General features: G+C 42.1%; 1 protein-coding gene across 1 annotated transcript in view; it reads right to left on the bottom strand.

The window, feature by feature from the left end:
• The window catches only part of METAP1D (methionyl aminopeptidase type 1D, mitochondrial), a 74004-nt gene extending 55641 nt beyond the window's left edge, over positions 1–18363 (bottom strand). The window contains exon 1 of the mRNA XM_005676229.2: positions 17926–18363. Coding sequence (XP_005676286.2) covers positions 17926–17965 — 40 coding nt within the window. The 5' untranslated portion in view covers positions 17966–18363. The remainder of the gene's footprint in view (positions 1–17925) is intronic.

Here is an 18665-nt window from a genome sequence, read left to right as displayed (position 1 = left end):
TTACCACTCCTCATTCAGTCTTGTGTTTCAACTTCTATACTACTTATGGAAATATCTCTTAAGTAAGCCTCTTATCACAGATAAAGAAACCATTTCTAATTCTGTTTTATCTTATTTGTTATATCCCACAGAATAAGTTATCCTTCAAATCTCGACTGCAATTTATTAGAGTCCTTACTTTCTGATTAACTTGTCAATGGCGATGAAGTCAAGTTGGTCACCTTAGTGATCCATGGCAGGAAAGTCCTCTTTATTTTCCAAATGCATCTATTTTCTAGTAACTTTTTTTTTTTCACTTCTCTGCTTTTTTATTTTAATCATTACAGTAAGTTATCTATCTCTGTTCTTAATAAGCAGACACAAGTTTACAGGACTCAATTCCATCGACTACCCTGAGTTTTCTCATTTCAAACATCAATGGCAGTTGCACCTCTCTGATGGGGCTGTTCTTATTCAATGATGTTAGCATTATTTAGATGCTCCTTTCAACATTAGAAAAAAGAAGTTATTTGTAGCTACAATCTCAATTAAACTTCCATTTTTCACATAAACAAACTGAAATTTTCCCTGGAGTTTTAAAGACTTTCTTTTAATTACTACCTTGTCTCATTTTGGGTTAAAAGGTTTTCCCTTATATCCAAATAATGATGCTACTCTTGGCAAGGTGACTACATTTCACTCATATAGGTATTTAGTTCTTACCCTCTACAGAATCTTGCGTATTTACTGTGGCAGGGTATAGGAATTACTCATACTCCTGCCTTAGAAGACTTGGTAATCCATTGACGTGACAAGGTTAGTGTGAAAACTATTACCAAGGTAACAGCCCACGGCTCACAGTAAGTGATCGTGGAAAAAATGACCGTCTCAGCATCCATTCCAACCTCCTCACTCATCTTCTGTACAGCAGAGACTCAAGAACTAAGAACTCTGTTTCCCAGACTCCCCTGCATGGAGGTTCTACATCTGAATCTCACCCTACCAACTGGAAACATTCGCGGGAGATGTGACGCAGGGAATGGACTGAGGCGTCATTTCGGCTGAGTCTGTCTTTCTTTCTTTGGCTAGTGAGCACGATGTGGAAATGCTAGGGTTTTCTGAGCAGCGTCCTCCATTGGCTTCCTGCACTGGCTTTGTGAGTGTCCAGAAGCAGTTGGAGGTGGTGACAGCTTAACTCCCCTGGGGGCCAGTACAGAGGAACTGTCCTGGATATTGTCCCTGCATGCTCAGGGGTAGTAGAGAGGGTCAGGAAATCCCTTTGATGAAGCTAAGGCCTCAAGGACAAGCAGGACTTAGCCAGATAAGAACTGGGAAGGAGCAGTTCCTGTGCAAAGGTCCTGAGGAGGAAAGGGCTGAGGGAATGAGAGCCCCTGAATGACAGGCCAGTAGACAGGAGTGGAAGGACTGGAGAGTTGGGTACTAAGCCTTGGAGGTTAGGATTTTCATGGTTAGTGCAATGGAAAGCCAAGGAAAGGTTTTAAGGCGGAGTGAACTGATTCAATGTGCTATTTAAAATGCCACCTGAGTATAGCGTGGAGATAAATTGGAAGAAGTAATTTAGTGACTATATAATAGTCTCTCTCATCTTATGGATATATAATTTAATCATCTATTTTATTAGACATTTAAGGAATTTCCAGTACTTTGCTAATATAGGTTAACACCGTACTAGATATCCCTGAAACAAAATCTAGTTATTTTCTGAATACAGACTTCTCAAAGTGGAATTGAATAATTGAGTTCAAAGGTATGAAATCTGAGGGACTTCTCTGGTGGACCAGTGGTTAAGACCGTGTGCTTCCGGTTTAATCCCTGGTCGGGGAACTAAGATTCCACGTGCTACATGGCACAGTCAAAAAATTTTTGTTAATCTTTTTTTAATTTTTAAAAATAGGTATGAAAATTTCTGACTATTTTTAAAAAGTTTTTTTAAGGGATAAAGATTTTGATCATTAAATATGAAAACCTACTTCACAAAAAGGATATCTTCCTACTTATCCAGTTAAATGATATCAACAGAAGATTATTTAAAAAGATGAAAAACTTACATTTGTATGTAAAAAGTACTCCAATTATTTGTTTCTAAAAAATGGTAAGCACATCATCAAAATCGATACCGTTCAACTTCTTGGTTGGGGTGAGCCACATTTAAAACAATCATCACAGCCAGAATTTGGGACATCCTAAAAGAACCTCAATGTAATCTAAGCTTCTAAGGGTCCATCTATTTGTGATTTAACTTTTTTATAACAGTATTTTTGTTATAAATATATTCACAAAGCTGAAAAAAAAATGCTTTGTCAGACTGTGTTTCCCAGTGATGCGGCTGGTCACGTTCAACGGAGCAGAGCTGTTTTGCTCTCTCCATTTTCTCTTCCAACCTCTCACAGGTGGCCTCTTTCACACGCAAATTTACCTCTTTTGTTCCTCATCTCAGCGACTGGCGTGGAGACACTCAAGCTTTCACCTCCTTACCTACTCCTTCCTGCTCATTGTCGCATATACAGACCCACCTCACGCTCTCGGTCTGGCATATTTACTTTCTCTTGCGTTGATCTGATCCTCTCTCCCTCTCTCCCACACCCCTCTGCTCACTTGCATCTCTCCCCAGAATCCTCAGCCCTCCCCTCTCTCACAAGCTCCTGTCCTGGGTCCTTGTTCAGGGAAGGACTGTTGGTCAGAAAATCTGCCAAGGTGGCTGGGGGGATAATTGGGGCGAGGGTGGGGGTGCAGACGCACGGATGCTGGGCGTGAGGAGACCAGGTGGCCAGCCAGGGTTTCCCAGGCCCCCGTGGCAGGAGGGGGTGGGCCTGAACTAAAGGCTGGGGCCGCCAGAACAGGGGACAAAGGCTGGGTCCTGCTGCTCGCCAGCGGGAGCACACACACTTCAGACACCCAGAAACGCTCTGTGGCCTGGATGGGGTCTGAGAGTTGCCAGTTGGACATCCTGACCTAGACAACCAATTAAGGCAAGTTCAAGGTCTGCTGAACAGAACAATCTTCTAAACTAGGCTAAATCCCCTGTTCAGAGTTGCTGATTTTTCTGCCCCTAAATTTTCCAGATTTATCATCATATTAACAGTAAGAATTAGAAGACAAAGCAGACAAGGGCACTGAAAAAATCTGATGTACACTGAACATCAGAGTTAACGTACTTTTGGAAACAAACCAGGTGTCTGGTGAACACTGTGGGATCCACTAGGTATGCTTGATGAGAATCTGTGCTGGGAAGGAATTGAAGATCAAGGTCAGCAATGATTAATATGGATGCAGGAAGTCATCAACATTTAAGGACAAGCAATATGAATCTCATTAAATCTTCAATCACTTCCTATTGCCTGAAGGAATTGGTGGTAGTCTAATGATTAAAGCAATAACATTAAAGTAGAAGACAATATTAGAAAGTTAATCTGACCCTAAAAGAAGCTAGCACAAGGTACCAATCCACCTAAGAGACTTTACAAGACTCTCCTCGGCAGCTGTGATTTTTCTCTACTGGTGAAAGAGACTTCCTTTTTTTTAAATCGAGGTAACTGATCATCCTTCACATGCTTCCCCATGGGCCATCGTACTGCTGTCTGTCTGTCGTGTCTCCCACTTACTCGCTGTATCAGCAGATCGCACCTCCCTCCGCCCTAGCCTTCTCCTGCTGTGTCCCTCACTCGCATTTCTGATTGCAGCACCCCTGCGCTCGCCTGGCAATGCCCTGAACAGCTGCTATTCACAGAGCATAAAGTCAGGGAGAAATGGCAGAAGACGACAGAGAGGAGCTGCCTTTTGTAACATCAATTCTTAGAGGGGCTGGTTTTCAGCTGCATGCACCAGCCAGTTGGCGGGGAGCGCGGCGAGGGTGTTCTTTTCATCCGTGACCTACTTCTACTTGGTCTTATAGGAAAATCATAATCTTACTGATGAGAGAGACGGAGTATGTGATGCCGCAAATTCAGAATCATCACAAGGCTGAGCAGCAGGATAAGCAAGTGTAATAAATAGAATCCAAATGTGTGAGACAAAAGGACCTCAAAAGTTAATTTTCCTAAATTAATATTTCAGTAATTAATAAGCTTTCTCTTGGATGTGGAAGGAATTTTTAGAAATCATGGTTCTATTACTAGTCGCCCTCCTTAGGGGGGAAAAACACTTTAGAAATGCCAATTCTAACTAAACAGTGGACTGGATTGACTTTTCACTTTCTTCTTTATACTTTTTGGGTTTTGGCCATGCTTGTGAGATCTTTCCCCAACCAGGGATTGACTCCAGGCCACTGAGGTGAAAACACTGAGTCCTCACCACTGAACTGCCAGGGAATTCCCTCTTCTTTATATATTTTTATAGTAGCTTAATACTTCCACTATGAATACAGTTGACCATTGAACAACCTGGTTTCAAGGGTGCTGATCCTCCTCACAGGAGAACATCTATGAATAAATATTATCTGCGGACTGTGTAGCTCTGCGGCACCGACTATAAAAACAAAATTCATGTATAAGTGGACTTGCGCAGTTCAAATCTGTGTGGTTCAAGAGCCAACTGTAGTTATGAAGGGTTATTATTAAGAACTGTGTGGTAGCCAAGATGGTTGCTAACTAGTAAATAGCAGCAGCAGGATTCGAACCTAAGCAGCCTGATTTGACACCCCACATTCTTAGCCTCTGTTTATACAGCCTTCTTTGTATTACTTTTATAATCAGAAAGTGTATTTTCAAAGTCTTTTTATTTCTAGAAAAAGCACTCCCCATGTGTTCCTCACTCCTGTTGTGGAAATAGAGACACTCTCGCCACTTCCAAGGGGACATTTCCCCCTTCTCTTCTTTCCATTCCCTTCCACCTCTTTCAGGTCCTCTCTCTCTCTAGGAAGCCCCCTGCTCTCCAGGATTTCCAGTGGTCCTTATTCCTTACCATTTGCCGCCCTTCCCTCTGCTTCTAAACATAGCCAGGGCTTCTATGTCAAAAACAAAATGTATGTCCACACAAAACTTGCACACCAATGTCCACAGCAGCATTATTTGCAAGAGTCAAAAAATGGATGTAACCCAGATGTCCAGCAAGTAAAGGAAATGTGATACCCTACTCAATGGGATATTATTCGGCAATAAAAAAGGGATGAAGTACTGATACATACTTTAACATGGATAAACCTTGAAAACATCATCCTAAGTGAAAGAAGCCAGTCATAGAAGACCATACATTGTGTGGTTCCACTTATTTGAAATGTCCAGAATAGAAAATCTATAGAGCTAGAAAGCAGATGAGTCATTACCTAGGGCTGGTGAAGACAGGGGGCCTGGGGAGTAACTGTTCATGGGTAAGAGGTTTGTTTCATAGCTGTCCAGGTGGTTGCTAGTGGAAAAGAACTCGTCTGCCAATGCAGGAGATGTAAGAGACATCCTGGGTCCCTTGGGTCAGGAAGATCCCCTGGAGGAGGGCAAGGCAACCCACTCTGGTATTCTTGCCTGGAGAATCCCAGATAGAGGAGCCTGGTGGGCTACAGCCTTCAGGGTCACAGAGTTGGACACAACTGAAGCGACTTAGCAGGCACGCAAAAGGTTTGTTTCAGGGGTGATGAAAATGTAAAATTGATGGTGGTAGTGGCTGCACAACTCTTTGAGTACACTAAATACCACTGAATTGTACACTTTAAGTAGGTGTGAACTATATAATCTGTGAATTCAGTTCAGTTCAGTTCAGTCGCTCAGTCGTGTCTGACTCTGCCATGCCATGGACTGCAGCATGCCAAGCCTCCCTGTCCATCACCAACTCTCAGCGTTTACTCAAACTCATGTCCATTGAGTCAGTGATGCCATCCAACCATCTCATCCTCTGTCATCCCCTTCTCCTGCCTTCAATCTTTCCCAGCATCAGGGTCTTTTCCAATGAGTCAGTTCTTTGCATCAGGTGGCCAGAGTATTGGAGTTTCAGCTTCAGCATCAGTCCTTTCAATGAATATTCAGGACTGATCTCCTTTAGGATAGACTGGTTGGATCTCCTTGTAGTCCAAGGTACTCTCAAGAGTCTTCTCCAACAACACAGTTCAAAAGCATCAATTCTTCAGTGCTCAGCTTTCCTTATAGTCCAACTCTCACATCTATACATGACTACTGGAAGAATCATAGCTTTGACTAGACAGACCTTTGTTGGTAAAGTAATGTCTCTGCTTTTGAATATGCTGTCTAGGTTGGTTATAACTTTCCTTCCAAGGAGCAAGTGTCTTTTAATTTCAAAATCTGTGAATTATACCTTGATAAAGATGTTATTTTAAAAAAGAATCCAAGAATCCCCACCTTTCTCTGCAGCCACTTCCATCACTTTTCATCTGTCTTTCCACTGCTAAAATTTTGGTCTAAGTCACTATGACTTCCAAGTGGTCAATTCACTGACGCTTACTGAATCATCCTGAAATTTGCTCCTGAGCCTTTTTCCCTCACTAGGTTCTCTCCGCCAGCTCCTTTAATGCTTTGACAGCTCCTCTCCTTCAGGTCCCCTTTCCAACCACCAGGTCCTGATTCCTCCTTCTCTGTACCATTTCCCTGGCATCCATCTCTTCCTTTCCATCCTGCAGTCAACATACTAATTCAGGCCCCATCACTTTGTTTCTGCCAATATCTTCCAACTGATGTGATAGTTTTCACTCATCAGTGCATTCAGGGCACTACCTGAATTAAACAGGTCAGTTTAAATTAAACAGTGTTAAACAGGATTAAACAGTGTCAGGTTAAAACAGAGACACCATTTCACCTATTTGTCAAAACCTTTCATCAGTCTCTGCTGCCTGTAAGATAAACCCTAAGCTGGCCTTCAGACGGAGAAGGCAATGGCAACCCACTCCAGTGTGCTTGCCTGAAGAATCCCAGGGATGGTGGAGCCTGGTGGGCTGCCATCTGTGGGGTCGCACAGAGTTGGACACGACTGAAGCAACTTAGCAGCAGCAGCAGCAAGCTGGCCTTCAGGCTCTCCATCATCTGGCCCTAACTTCATTATTAATCTGCCTCTCCTATAACTCTCTTACGCAAATTCTCAGCTCCAGCCAAACCCTCCATTCCAGAACCCTCTGAATAGGTCTTGACTTTCCTGTATTCACACGCTTTCTCCATCACTGCTCTGCCTTACCTCCTTAGGAATGATCCTCTCCCACCATTCCACCTTTCTGCCAACCACCTTACTCATCCTTCAAGGCCCAGTTCTGTGAAGAGATCATTCCAGCCCTTAATTATCTTTCTTCTCTCTTATTCCCAGAGCATTAACATATTGGTTTGTATGTTGTTTTGTTTTTTTTTTTCATCAAGAACTTCATTGAACAACAAATTCACTGTTTTGTTCCACTATCTTCTGCCATTTTATAGGCAACTTCATAATTCTATCTTCCCTAGATTTTTTATCTTTTTGAGCAATCTTTTCCAGGTGTCCTTTACAATATTCCAGGGAGCTGAAATCTTTTCCACTGAGAGAATTTTTTTAAAGACTGGAAAAATAAAACTATCATACTGTTTTGGTTGTCATACGTATTAGGCTTCCTTCTCCAATTAAATCAAAAACCATCTGACCCAGTTCAGAAGACCACTGCCACTGAACTTTCTCTTTCCCTCACTTCTCATGCTATTATATCTGTTCCTTGCTCTTGCAGGAAATTCTCATCTTAGGACAACTCCTTTCCCCCCCAGTTATCAGTCTCTTTCCTTTTTACTTCTATACTCTATTATTCAGTGTATAATAATGAGCCCCAAAACAAACAAAACAGACAAGGTCCTTGCCCTTGGGAAAAATCTAGCTTAGACTAGACTCTGCTGCTGCTGCTGCTGCTGCTGCTAAGTTGCTTCAGTCGTGTCTGACTCTGTGCGACCCCAGAGACGGCAGCCCATCAGGCTCCCCCATCCCTGGGATTCTCCAGGCAAGAACACTGGAGTAGGTCGCCATTTCCTTCTCCAATGCATGAAAGTGAAAAGTGAAAGTGAAGTCGCTCAGTCATGTCCAACTCTTCACAACCCCATGGACTGCAGCCTACCAGGCTCCTCCGTCTATGAGATTTTCCAGACAAGAGTACTGGAGTCTAGGATTCACTAATTCAATCCCCCTCTAGCTAATCCCTTGCTATCTCTTTTTCTGTTATTCCCTACTCCTTCTAGTGCATCCATCTGGAAAATTCCATCAATCCAACTATCTACTTTCACTCTTTTATACACACAGGATGATGCCCGTTTGAAGAAAATCACACAGTGACAATGAATGGGGCCACTGCAGATACACGGTCTCTAATTTCACTTGGATCTCAACATTGCTGGGCAATCCTTCTATTATCTCTTGTCATTTTTTCCCTGCTATTTCCCAGTCCCCTACCTCATTTCATCTCTAACCTCGGCAAAAATGTACAGAAAGAAACTAAAGCAATTGAGGGACAAGGAGCTTCTTCAACTTTCTGTCCCCTCTTTCAGATGAAAATCTATCTACATGTTCAGCCATCATCCTTCCAACACTAAGGGAGCAGGAGTCTGGTTTCTCGCTCCCTTTTCACACACATGCCTCAGCTGTCCTGTTCAGATGGCCCCCCCAGTCCTGTACACGCTACTATCAAAAGGAGCATCTCCAACTGGCTGCTCGCTAGCTCTCACCCTGCCTGCCTGCTGTATTAGAGCAGCAGAGCTCCCAGATAATTAAATAGGCTCTCACTCCACCTCTGCCTTGGGACCAGGGGCCTCCCTGTTTCTTGACTCCTTCCTCTGACTAGGCCCTCCCAGCACAGCAGGACTCAGCCTAGTCTTTACCTCCTCTGCGAAGGTGAAGGTTCCTTAGTCACTGCTGGATGACTCCATTGCACCATTTGCTCACCTCTATCTGTGTATCCTTCTTACTCTATTGCAAAATTTATTTACATGTCTGATTCCACCAAGGACTGTGAACTCATGGAGGACAAGAACTGTGTATTCCAAGGCCAGTACACTGTAAATGACATATCCCCCGCTATCTAGGCTCCTTCTCTATCTCCACAACACCTGCAGCAAATCTCCTCTTTCTTCGTTAGTCTGTGCGTTACTGCTTCATGATGAGAGAATGCAGAATGTACAATTTTTCTTTCTAGCACTTGTGAAGGTTTTTAGTGGCATAACTTACTATCCTTTGCCCTATTTCATGTATATTTGTAAAAAGAATCCTAATCAAAGTATCAAATTTAATATTAAATCAAATTTACTAATAATAACATTCTGAAATCCAACCTTATTATGTCTACTTAAACTGTCAAATTTAAGTAGCTAAAGTTTCCTATTATGATTGTGGTTTTTATCTATTTTTCCTTTTATTTTAACAGCTCTTGCTTTATGTATTTTAACATGTTATTTGACTCAAATATTCATTATTAATAATTTTATTGTATCATTATTAATCAGCCACTTTTCTCTGATTCATTCAATAAATCTTTCCTGAATGCTTATTATGTGCCAGGCATTGTTCTAGGTACTTGGGCTACACCAAGAACAAAACAAAAACTTTTTCTCTTTTTTTTTTTCAAAACAAAAACTCTTGACTGAACTTATGTTCTAGTTGAGGAGGTAGGCAAAAAATAACATGACAAATAAGTAAGTCATACAGTGTGTTAGCAAGTGTTAAGCAGTATGAGTAGGGCCTTACAGGACATTATAAGGACTGTGGCTTTTACTCTGAGTGAAATAGTCTGGTTTTGGCTGCACAGCAAGGCATGCAGGATCTTAGTTCCCTGACCAGGAGTTGAACCAATGCCCTCTGCATTGCGAGTGTGGCGTCTTAGCCACTGGACCACCAGGGAAGTCCCTAGAGGAACATTTTAAACGACCCTACTGGATATATTCCTACAATCAGCAAAATACAGAATGTGGAAAGCCCCATTAGGGCACACAGATGAACCAGCTGCTTCAACAAATAAATTTCCTGAAAAAAAAAGGGGAAAATAAACTTACTGAATAAAACAAATTGACACCCTCTTCAAGCCATGCGGCATAACTGGCACTAGAATTCCCTCCTGCCTTAAACAACTGGACAGAATGTGAAGGAGCTGTTTTTTTGGCACTGGCTGTTGATCAATGTAAGACAGAGAACCTTGAGGGTAAGCAAATGCACAAGGTGACTCCAGCTGGGTTGCAGTGTTCTGCCTGGGGAAACCATCCTTAAGTTTTCATTGGGAGATGGAGCCCAAGCCAAGCACAGCACCTTGCTATTTCATTAGAGAGCAGAGGGTTGGTTGTGAAGCCACTGGGATTTGCGAGGCAGGGTACTGAGGGTTCTGGAAAACAGAGAGACTAAGGGTCTACCAGACAGTAAGGCTGCTGCAAGGCTGAGAGCCGAATAGAGGTTCCAGAGGTTGCAGGGCTGGAAGAAGTTGAAGTCTTAGCCCAACCAGAGTAGAAAGACCTCACTAAGGCCCACAGGCATTCAACTGGAAGCAGAAAGATCAGCTGAGACCTCGGGAGTAAGAACCACGCAGAAGCAGAGCAAATGTGAGTGAATTAAGACCTGTGAGCCAACCCAACTCACTGTCTTTTTTTGTAAGTAAATTTTAATGGAACATAAGCTATGCTCATTTGTTTACACACTGTCTAGGCTGCCTTTGTACTATATTAGCAGACCTGAGTTGTTGCAATAAGAGACCACAGGGTCCACAAAAGTCTAAGATATTTACTACCTGGCCCTTTATAGAAAAACTCTGTGGAACTCTGCAAAGTCCTAGAGTAAGGGCCACACTCTAGAACTTGGAGGAAAACAAAACAGAGCCACTCAACCAAAGAAGAAAACCAAGCCTGGAAGAGCAACATAATCTCCACAAGGTTATTATTCATTATGTCATATATATAATTATATACTAGATAACACACGAAGAATAGAAAAATGTGACCCACGGCCAAGGAAAAAAAGCAGTCCATAAAACAGGACAGATCCTGATTTTGTCCGGATGACAGATTGACAGATAAGGACTTTAAAACAGCCATTATAAATATGCATGTACAAGTACTTAAAGGAAAAGACAGACATGAGTAAACAGCTGGGAAACCTCAACAGAGAAATGTATACACAAAGAACCAAATGCAAATTCTAGAACTGTTAAGCACAATATACGAAGAAAATTCTAAAGGCTCCTGGCTTTTAGACTTACATAATGAAGAATCTACGGATGAAATCTTATATCTGAAATGTGCTTCAAAATAACCCAGCTTGGGGAAGAGAAGTGGTTGGGGAAAAAGATGAAACAAGCTGCTATAAACTGATGACTATTGTAACTAGGTGACGGGTATGTACGGCTTTTTCTACTTTTCTGTATGTTTAAAATTCTGCACATTCAAAAGCTAAAAAAGAAAACCAATCTTTACAAGAAAAAAACTGTTTTAACTGCAGAAAAGATGATGTTCAAATGAAACTCTGCATATATATTACTCTTCTCCCATCTTTGCCAAATTCCTGGAGGTATATAGCATCCACTCTGCATTTTCAAAGACTCCCAATGCTTGGGGAAAGTGAGCATTTCATAAAACTGTGAATATTTATTTAGGTGAATTCCATTTCCCTCACCCCACCTCTCTCTCTCTCTGTTACACACTTTGACACACGGGAATATCAGTATTTGATTTCACAAAATGAGATTGCATTAAAATACTCTATAACTTTTATTTTCCAAATAACATATGTTATGAATATCATTATTGTCTACAATACAGGCCAACATCTTTTTTCTGGTTAATGACTTCACAGTAAGTATCACTGAGAGTCGACATGTTCTGTACTGTGCATTTTAATTCATAGTTTCAACAGGAGACAGGAACTTTGTGAAAGAAAGCTATCTCAGGCAGAGGGAAGACATAAGAGCATATATGACTTGAGGGACAAGTCTGACTTTAGGGACTTTGGGGCCATGATTTGATTGTTAATTAAGCATGCTTTAATTTATATAGTAACAAGCCATAACAGAGTTGAAAGTTATTTGTTAAAAAACATCATATAGCAAAAATCCATCTCCATTCTCCGGTTATCCACACAGAGTTTAAGTCACAGGAAGCTCCTTATTAACAGTATTTTCCAAATCACCCATGGGCTGCATCCAGTTCAGTTCAGTTGCTCAGTCGTGTCATACTCTTTATGACCCTATGAATCGCAGCATGCCAGGCCTCCCTGTCCATCACCAACTCCCAGAGTTCACTCAAACCCATGTCCATTGAGTCGGTGATGCCATCCAACCATCTCATCCTCGGTTGTCCCCTTCTCCTTCTGCCCTCAATCTTTCCCAGCATCAGAGTCTTTTCAAACGACTCAGCTCTTTGTATCAGGTGGCCAAAGTACTGGAGTTTCAGCTTTAGCATCATTCCTTCCAAAGAACGCTCAGGGCTGATCTCCTTCAGAATGGACTGGTTGGATCTCCTTGCAGTCCAAAGAACTCTCAAGAGTCTTCTCCAATATCACAGTTCAAAAGCATCAATTCTTCGGTGCTCAGCTTTCTTTATAGTCCAACTCTCACATCCATACATGACCACTGGAAAAACCATAGCCTTGACTAGACGGACCTTTGATGGCAAAGTAATGTCTCTGCTTTTGAATATGCTGTCTAGGTTGGTCATACCTTTCCTTCCAAGGAGTAAGTGTCTTTTAATTTCATGGCTGCAATCACCATCTGCAGTGATTTTGGAGCCCAGAAAAATAAAGTCAGCCACTGTTTCCACTGTTTCCCAAGGATCTCAGGTCGTTGACAAAAGTTTAAAGCACCTAATTTCTGAGGTAAAATACCCCTCTGCTATCTGGAGGCTAAATTTTTGAAAAACCACTATCATAAGAAAATTCTCAATGAAAGAAATCTATGGCCTTAGAGTCACAAATAAACAAAAGCACTTGTAACTATTTTGCATATTTGTTTAAAAAAGAATGATAAAATACTAATAGCTTTAAATGTATCTTAAACTATAGCATATATAAGTAATTTCCAGTTACCATTCTTTGATCATGGAAATTGTAAAGGTGTTCCTTTTCTATATTATAATTTACACAGACACTTTGCTTTGTTACAGAGAATATGCACAGTAAAAGATATTTTCCCCTTGAATCTGGTCCCATTCAAACATTTGCTATCTTCTGTATTTGTTTGTTTGTTTGTTTGTTTTCTTTTATACAGTTTTTATACAGTTTAAACAAAAGCTTTGTAAAATAAAAATGTTATCTTTTCAATGTATAAAATTCAAACACATCAAGCATAAAGTAAAAATCAGTCCAGTGTCACCATTTGGAAATACCTGCTATGAACACTTGGGTGAACATCATCCTAGATATCTCTTTGGGCATGTATACATATAAGGAAGCAAAAATACAAACGTGATGTAAGTAGGATTTACTGTTCTATACCCAGGATTTTCTGCTCCATGTATACCCATGAATACTTCAGTCTACAGTACATCTACATCATCCTTTTTAATGACTGCATAAGCACCCCATTGCATGGATGAACCATAATTTATGTGGTCATTCTCTTACCAAGCCATTTCAGATTCAGATTCTGGTGAATATTTCCCAATCACTATTATTGTAAAGTTATTCTTATTCATCCATCTTGGTACACTCATCCTATTGTTCTCTCAAGATAAATTCCTAAAAGCAGAATTGTCAGCTAAAAAGTATGTATACCTTACACCTTGATACACATTGCCACACAGCCCTCTGGAAAGGCCAAACTATTTCACATACCCACCAACTGTGCCTTTCTCAGACTTTCTGCTGGACTTACTCACAGTCTGTCCCCGCTCCTCTGGCTGGCTTCAGTTCGCTCCCCAGGGTAACTTTCATAAGCTTTCTTCATTTCTCCTCTGACTACACTGCTTACACCTCAAGTACTTCTCTTCCAGATGTCTTCCCTTCCCCTTTCCCAGCCTCTTCTTTCTAATTATCTCTAATAAGTCTGAATCACAACTCAAATTCCATGGAACAAAATTCTCACAGTTGCCCAAAAAGATATACAAAAGTAAAACTGCCTTAAAATAATCTTGGAGGGAGATGGAACATAAAAGGGGTGGGCAGGGAAAAAAGTCACTATCTACACCAGTCATATGACAAAAACTGACATTTTGAGATAAATTATTCTTTAGGCCTACTAAATAACTTTTGTGCACAAATATTTCTACAGGAGGTTGCATTCTGAAAGGTCTTTCGTTCAGTTATGAAAGTGAGTACTTACTATGTACATATATTGTATGCCACATTTTGGGAAGACAGAGATGAAGAAGGTAAGATTCTTGTCTCTAAGAAGCTCCCATTCTAGCAGGAGAGATGGAGGTATAAAATACTTTTCAGATAAGTGTATATACTCTGATTCAGGGTAATAAGTGTTGTGATAAAGGCATGCCCTGAGTGCTATTAAAGCAGACTGGGTTAGTTCAGCCTGGGTAGAAGCAAAGACAGCTTCAAAGGAGAGATGACATTTAAGTGTGGCCTTGAAGGATGAATGATTTGCTGGGTGAATAAAGGACACTGCAGGCAAAGCAATTAAGGAGGTACACAATGGCAAACCTTAGCAGATATGATTTTGGGAAACTGGCAGGAGATGAGGCTGAAGAGATAAATTGAGGCCAGGCTGAGATGGAGTTATCCTTTGATCCTAAGAGATTCAGACTTTAGCAATGAAGAGCTCTCAGGGTTTGTTTGTTTGTGTTTTTTTAAGTAGGGAAGCATCATAATCAGACCTGAATCCTAGAAAGACAGTTGTAGGGAAGAAGACAGACTAAGGTGGAAACTAATTACAAGGGATGGTAAAGACTTGTACCCAGACCATGCAAAAAGCTGGAGGCATCCAAGAAATGAGATTTACTGACTCACTGAACACAGATGCTGAAGGCGGTGGCAAGGACCAAAAGAACTTATATGCTTATACTTAGGTAGTGCCTGGATGGTGATGCCATTAATAGAGATAGAGTATATATATGGAGGAGCAGAAGACGTGGGGAAAAATATTCACTTCCATGTTGAACCTGTTGAACTTAAGGGATCTGTGAGACATCAGGAAAAGATGCCTAACAGAGAGTGGGCATTAAGGCCCGGTGTTCGGTTCTAGGAATATTCCGCTGATTTTTTTAAAAAATTGTATAGATTTGGCAGTCATCTGAGGTGGGTAAACATGATTGCTGACAACCAAGAGAGGAAACAGGGATGAGGGCTTAGAACAGAATCTTAGAGAACACTGATATTTATAAACCTAGAAGCAGAAGAAAAGCCTAGTGAAAGTCCAGGAAAATCAGAGAAACAGGGGCTAGCCAGGAGAGACTGGCTCATAAAAGGAACATGACTGTAAAAGAGAAAATATGCCTCCTTCTTTGCCTGCCCCACACTTTTCCTTCCCATACTCACTGTGCAACATAAGAATCTTACGAAGCTTTGGGAGCTGGAACAAAGATTCTAATAAGTGGGAGGTGGGAGTGAGATTAAACAGAAAGTTCCTGGGACCCAGTTAGGGATTCTGCACTGTGATCTGGGATTTATTGACAGTGTTAATACCAGGAATAGTTTCATCCCTAAAGGGCTTGTTACCTTGTCTCTCTGTTTCAAGAGACTAATATGTCCTTTCCCCTTTCCAATGTCACTACTCATAGTTTTAATCCATCCCTTAGCTCATGACAGAAGAGAACAAGTATGGCCGGGCCTCGGGGCTTGAGGCCCTTATGACCATCTTAAGCAGTTAAAAAGTCTTTTCTTCCCATTTTCCAGGAGGGAAATGTGCACACAGATGCTGATGATAAATTATGGCACAAAGACTTAGAGTGGATTAATTTACATCAATCTAAAGGGGTGAAAAGGAGAAAGAGGAGAGAGGACTCAATAAATTTATCCTTCATTTTCAACCCTGAGGGGTGGAAAGTAGGTGATACAGGACAACCTGTCTGCAATACAAAACTAGTTATGAACAGTCCATAAAGGGGCCTTTCCCCATCACCAGACTTCTTCCTGATGACACATTTTCCCTCCCTCTTCTAATCAGAAGATCCCCCACTTCCTTAGGGTGTAGTGGGAAGCATTACTACAGCTTTTTCTGTAAGAGCTTTTTCCAAGATTGTCTGAACCATCATTTGTCAAAATCATAAGTGAGAAAAACGATGAATATCTTATTTCTATAATCCGCAAAGATTCTATACACATGCATACATATATGTGTGCATATAATACATGTGTGTGCATATAATACATGCGTGTGCATGTGTGTGTCCTGGCTCTTCCTCTACCTTGACTATCTGCCCAGATCCTCTTCACCATTACCTGCAGTTCCTAAAAAAGGTCTAGACACCATTAGTTCTTGTCAAAAGAGGAAACAAAAAGTAACTTGATTAGTAAATAGAGTTTGGATTGGAGCCCAGATCTTAAGAGGTATAAATTGGTGCTCTTTTCACAAGGCTGTACTTTCACATAGGTTTCCACTCTCCCATCCAACCACTCCAAATCACTACCTACATCACCGTCCCTTTACCCATCTCTCACCTCAAATCTCCCCGCGGTTCCTCACTTCACTAACACACAAAAAAGACAAGTATATCCTCCTACCAACCTCCTTCTTCTCTAAAAACATCTTTCTCTTTACTTTTCACATACACTCATCATGTTTGTCCTGTCTCTGATTTTCTACTTTGCACACTAATTTCTGTGAAGAAACCATGCCATGCAGGGCAGAGGAATGAACCCTTAAAAAAAAAATCAGAGTCATATTCAAATGCCCATTTTGCCTCTTACAATTTGCAATCATGGTCTTACTACTTAACCTCTTTGTCTCACTTTTCTCATCAGCAAACGTAATAACACCTAACTCATTGAGTTTTAAAAGGCAATTAGCATGACTTCCCTGGTGGTTCAGTAGTTAAGACTCCCAATGCCAGGGACTGGAGTTCCCCTCCTCTCCGCAGGTCCAGAAACTAATATACCACATGCAGCACCCCGCCCCCCTCCCCCCAAAAAAGTAGTTAGCACATGTAAGATGCTTAACACGGTATCAGGTATTAATACATAAAAGGCACTTAAAAATGGTAGCTATTTGCCATGAAAGTAATATTTGCCTCACAAGACTGTTGTCCCTACATACCTGACACCTAAAGTGTTCTTCAAAATATTTTAATTCCCTTCCTCCCCCAGTTTTGAAAAAACTTTCCAATTCTTTCCAACAAAGATTCAGAAACCAGTTCAAATCCAACAAAGATTCATCTGCAAAACTATTTGCACATTTACTAAAATTTCACCACTTACACAAGGGCTTCCCTGGGGGCTCACTCGGTAAAGTATCCGCCCGCAGTGCAGGAGACCCAGGTTCGATCCCTGAATCGGAAAGATCCCCTGGAGAAGGGCATGGCAACGCAATCCAGTGTTCTTGCCTGGAGAATCCCTTGAACAGAAGAGCCTGGCGCGCTAAAGTCAATGGGGTCGCACAGAGTCGGACATGACTGAGCGACTAAAGCACCACACAAGAATAATAGAATGACACCTATTTAAAGCTAACCAGACATAATTTCTCCTCCTCTTAAGACAGTGGAAGAGAATAATCACATTTTTCAAGTTGCCCCAAAGACGTGTTGGACAATAGATACAAGTTGCTTTCTCTGCGGCAACTAGGTGTCGAGGAGCATTTCCGTTACTGTAGGTTCATCGCTCTGCAGCCGGAATAAATAAGTTTGCTGCACCAATCACACAGCTGACGTCGGCGAAGAAAACTTCAGATAATGTCCCATAAATCTCAATGAGGGACTGCAAATAGATGCCACGCAGTGACGTGATCTAAGCAAGTGACGAACACACGCGGATCTGTTTCTGTGACAAGTGGTAACGTGTGCCTGCATATGTCCGCAGGACTGAAAGCACAATCTGGTACGCCGAGAGGTCTGATCGCGGACGTGTATCCCTTTGAACCCGACTGCGTAGCAAGTGAGCAACGATGAGAACCCTCGCGCACCTCTAGGAACTTACCTCTTCGGACGAACAGGTGCAAGCCGCTGGGCGCCGCCATGTTGGCGTCGGTCACGTGGCCCCAAACTCTCGCACCTCGCCCCGCCCCGCCCCACCCCTCGGAGCCTTCCACTCGCCGCCCTGCCAAAAACCAGAGGCGCCGAGGCCGCCGCCGGGGAGCGCGCGTGCGCGCCGGGGGCTGACTGCGGGAGCCCTGGCGGCGGAGCGGCTCGGGCACCCGGGCCAGTAGGGGATCCCGCGGCCGGCCGAGCCCGCTCCAGCCACGAGAGGCGGGCTGCAGCAGCGGTTCGCGCACTCTCTCTGAGCCCCCGCGCCCAGGTGGGATGGAAGAAGCCTGTCAGGTAAGCGTGGTATCCAATATTTGTAGCATCAACATTTTGGTGCATGGAAACGTGAAGTTGGGAGGAAAAAAATAAAGCACAATCTAGCGTTCAACATAGCACTTTGCATCGTCTGCCACTTTGTTGCCTATTTTTCCCTGGATTCAGCTGAAAGGTAAAATTTGGCTCAAAGTCACCAGCTGCCTGCCCCCTTGGCTGTCCCAGAATCTACATTACTCAGCAGAGACAACAGACAAGACAGGATCTATGTGCAGCTGCAAAATCTATTCTGGGTTCCACAGTGGGTATATTCAGGGGACTTCTCTTTCCCTGAGGACACCTCCAGCTCAGTGGTGTTAACTGGAGTCTTAATCCTAAATGTGACTTTTAAGAATGAGAGGATGATGTCTGCTAATTGTG

Source organism: Capra hircus, chromosome 2 (genome assembly GCF_001704415.2).
Source record: "Capra hircus breed San Clemente chromosome 2, ASM170441v1, whole genome shotgun sequence".
Lineage (NCBI taxonomy): Eukaryota > Metazoa > Chordata > Mammalia > Artiodactyla > Bovidae > Capra > Capra hircus.
This window is presented reverse-complemented; position numbering and strand designations above follow the sequence as displayed.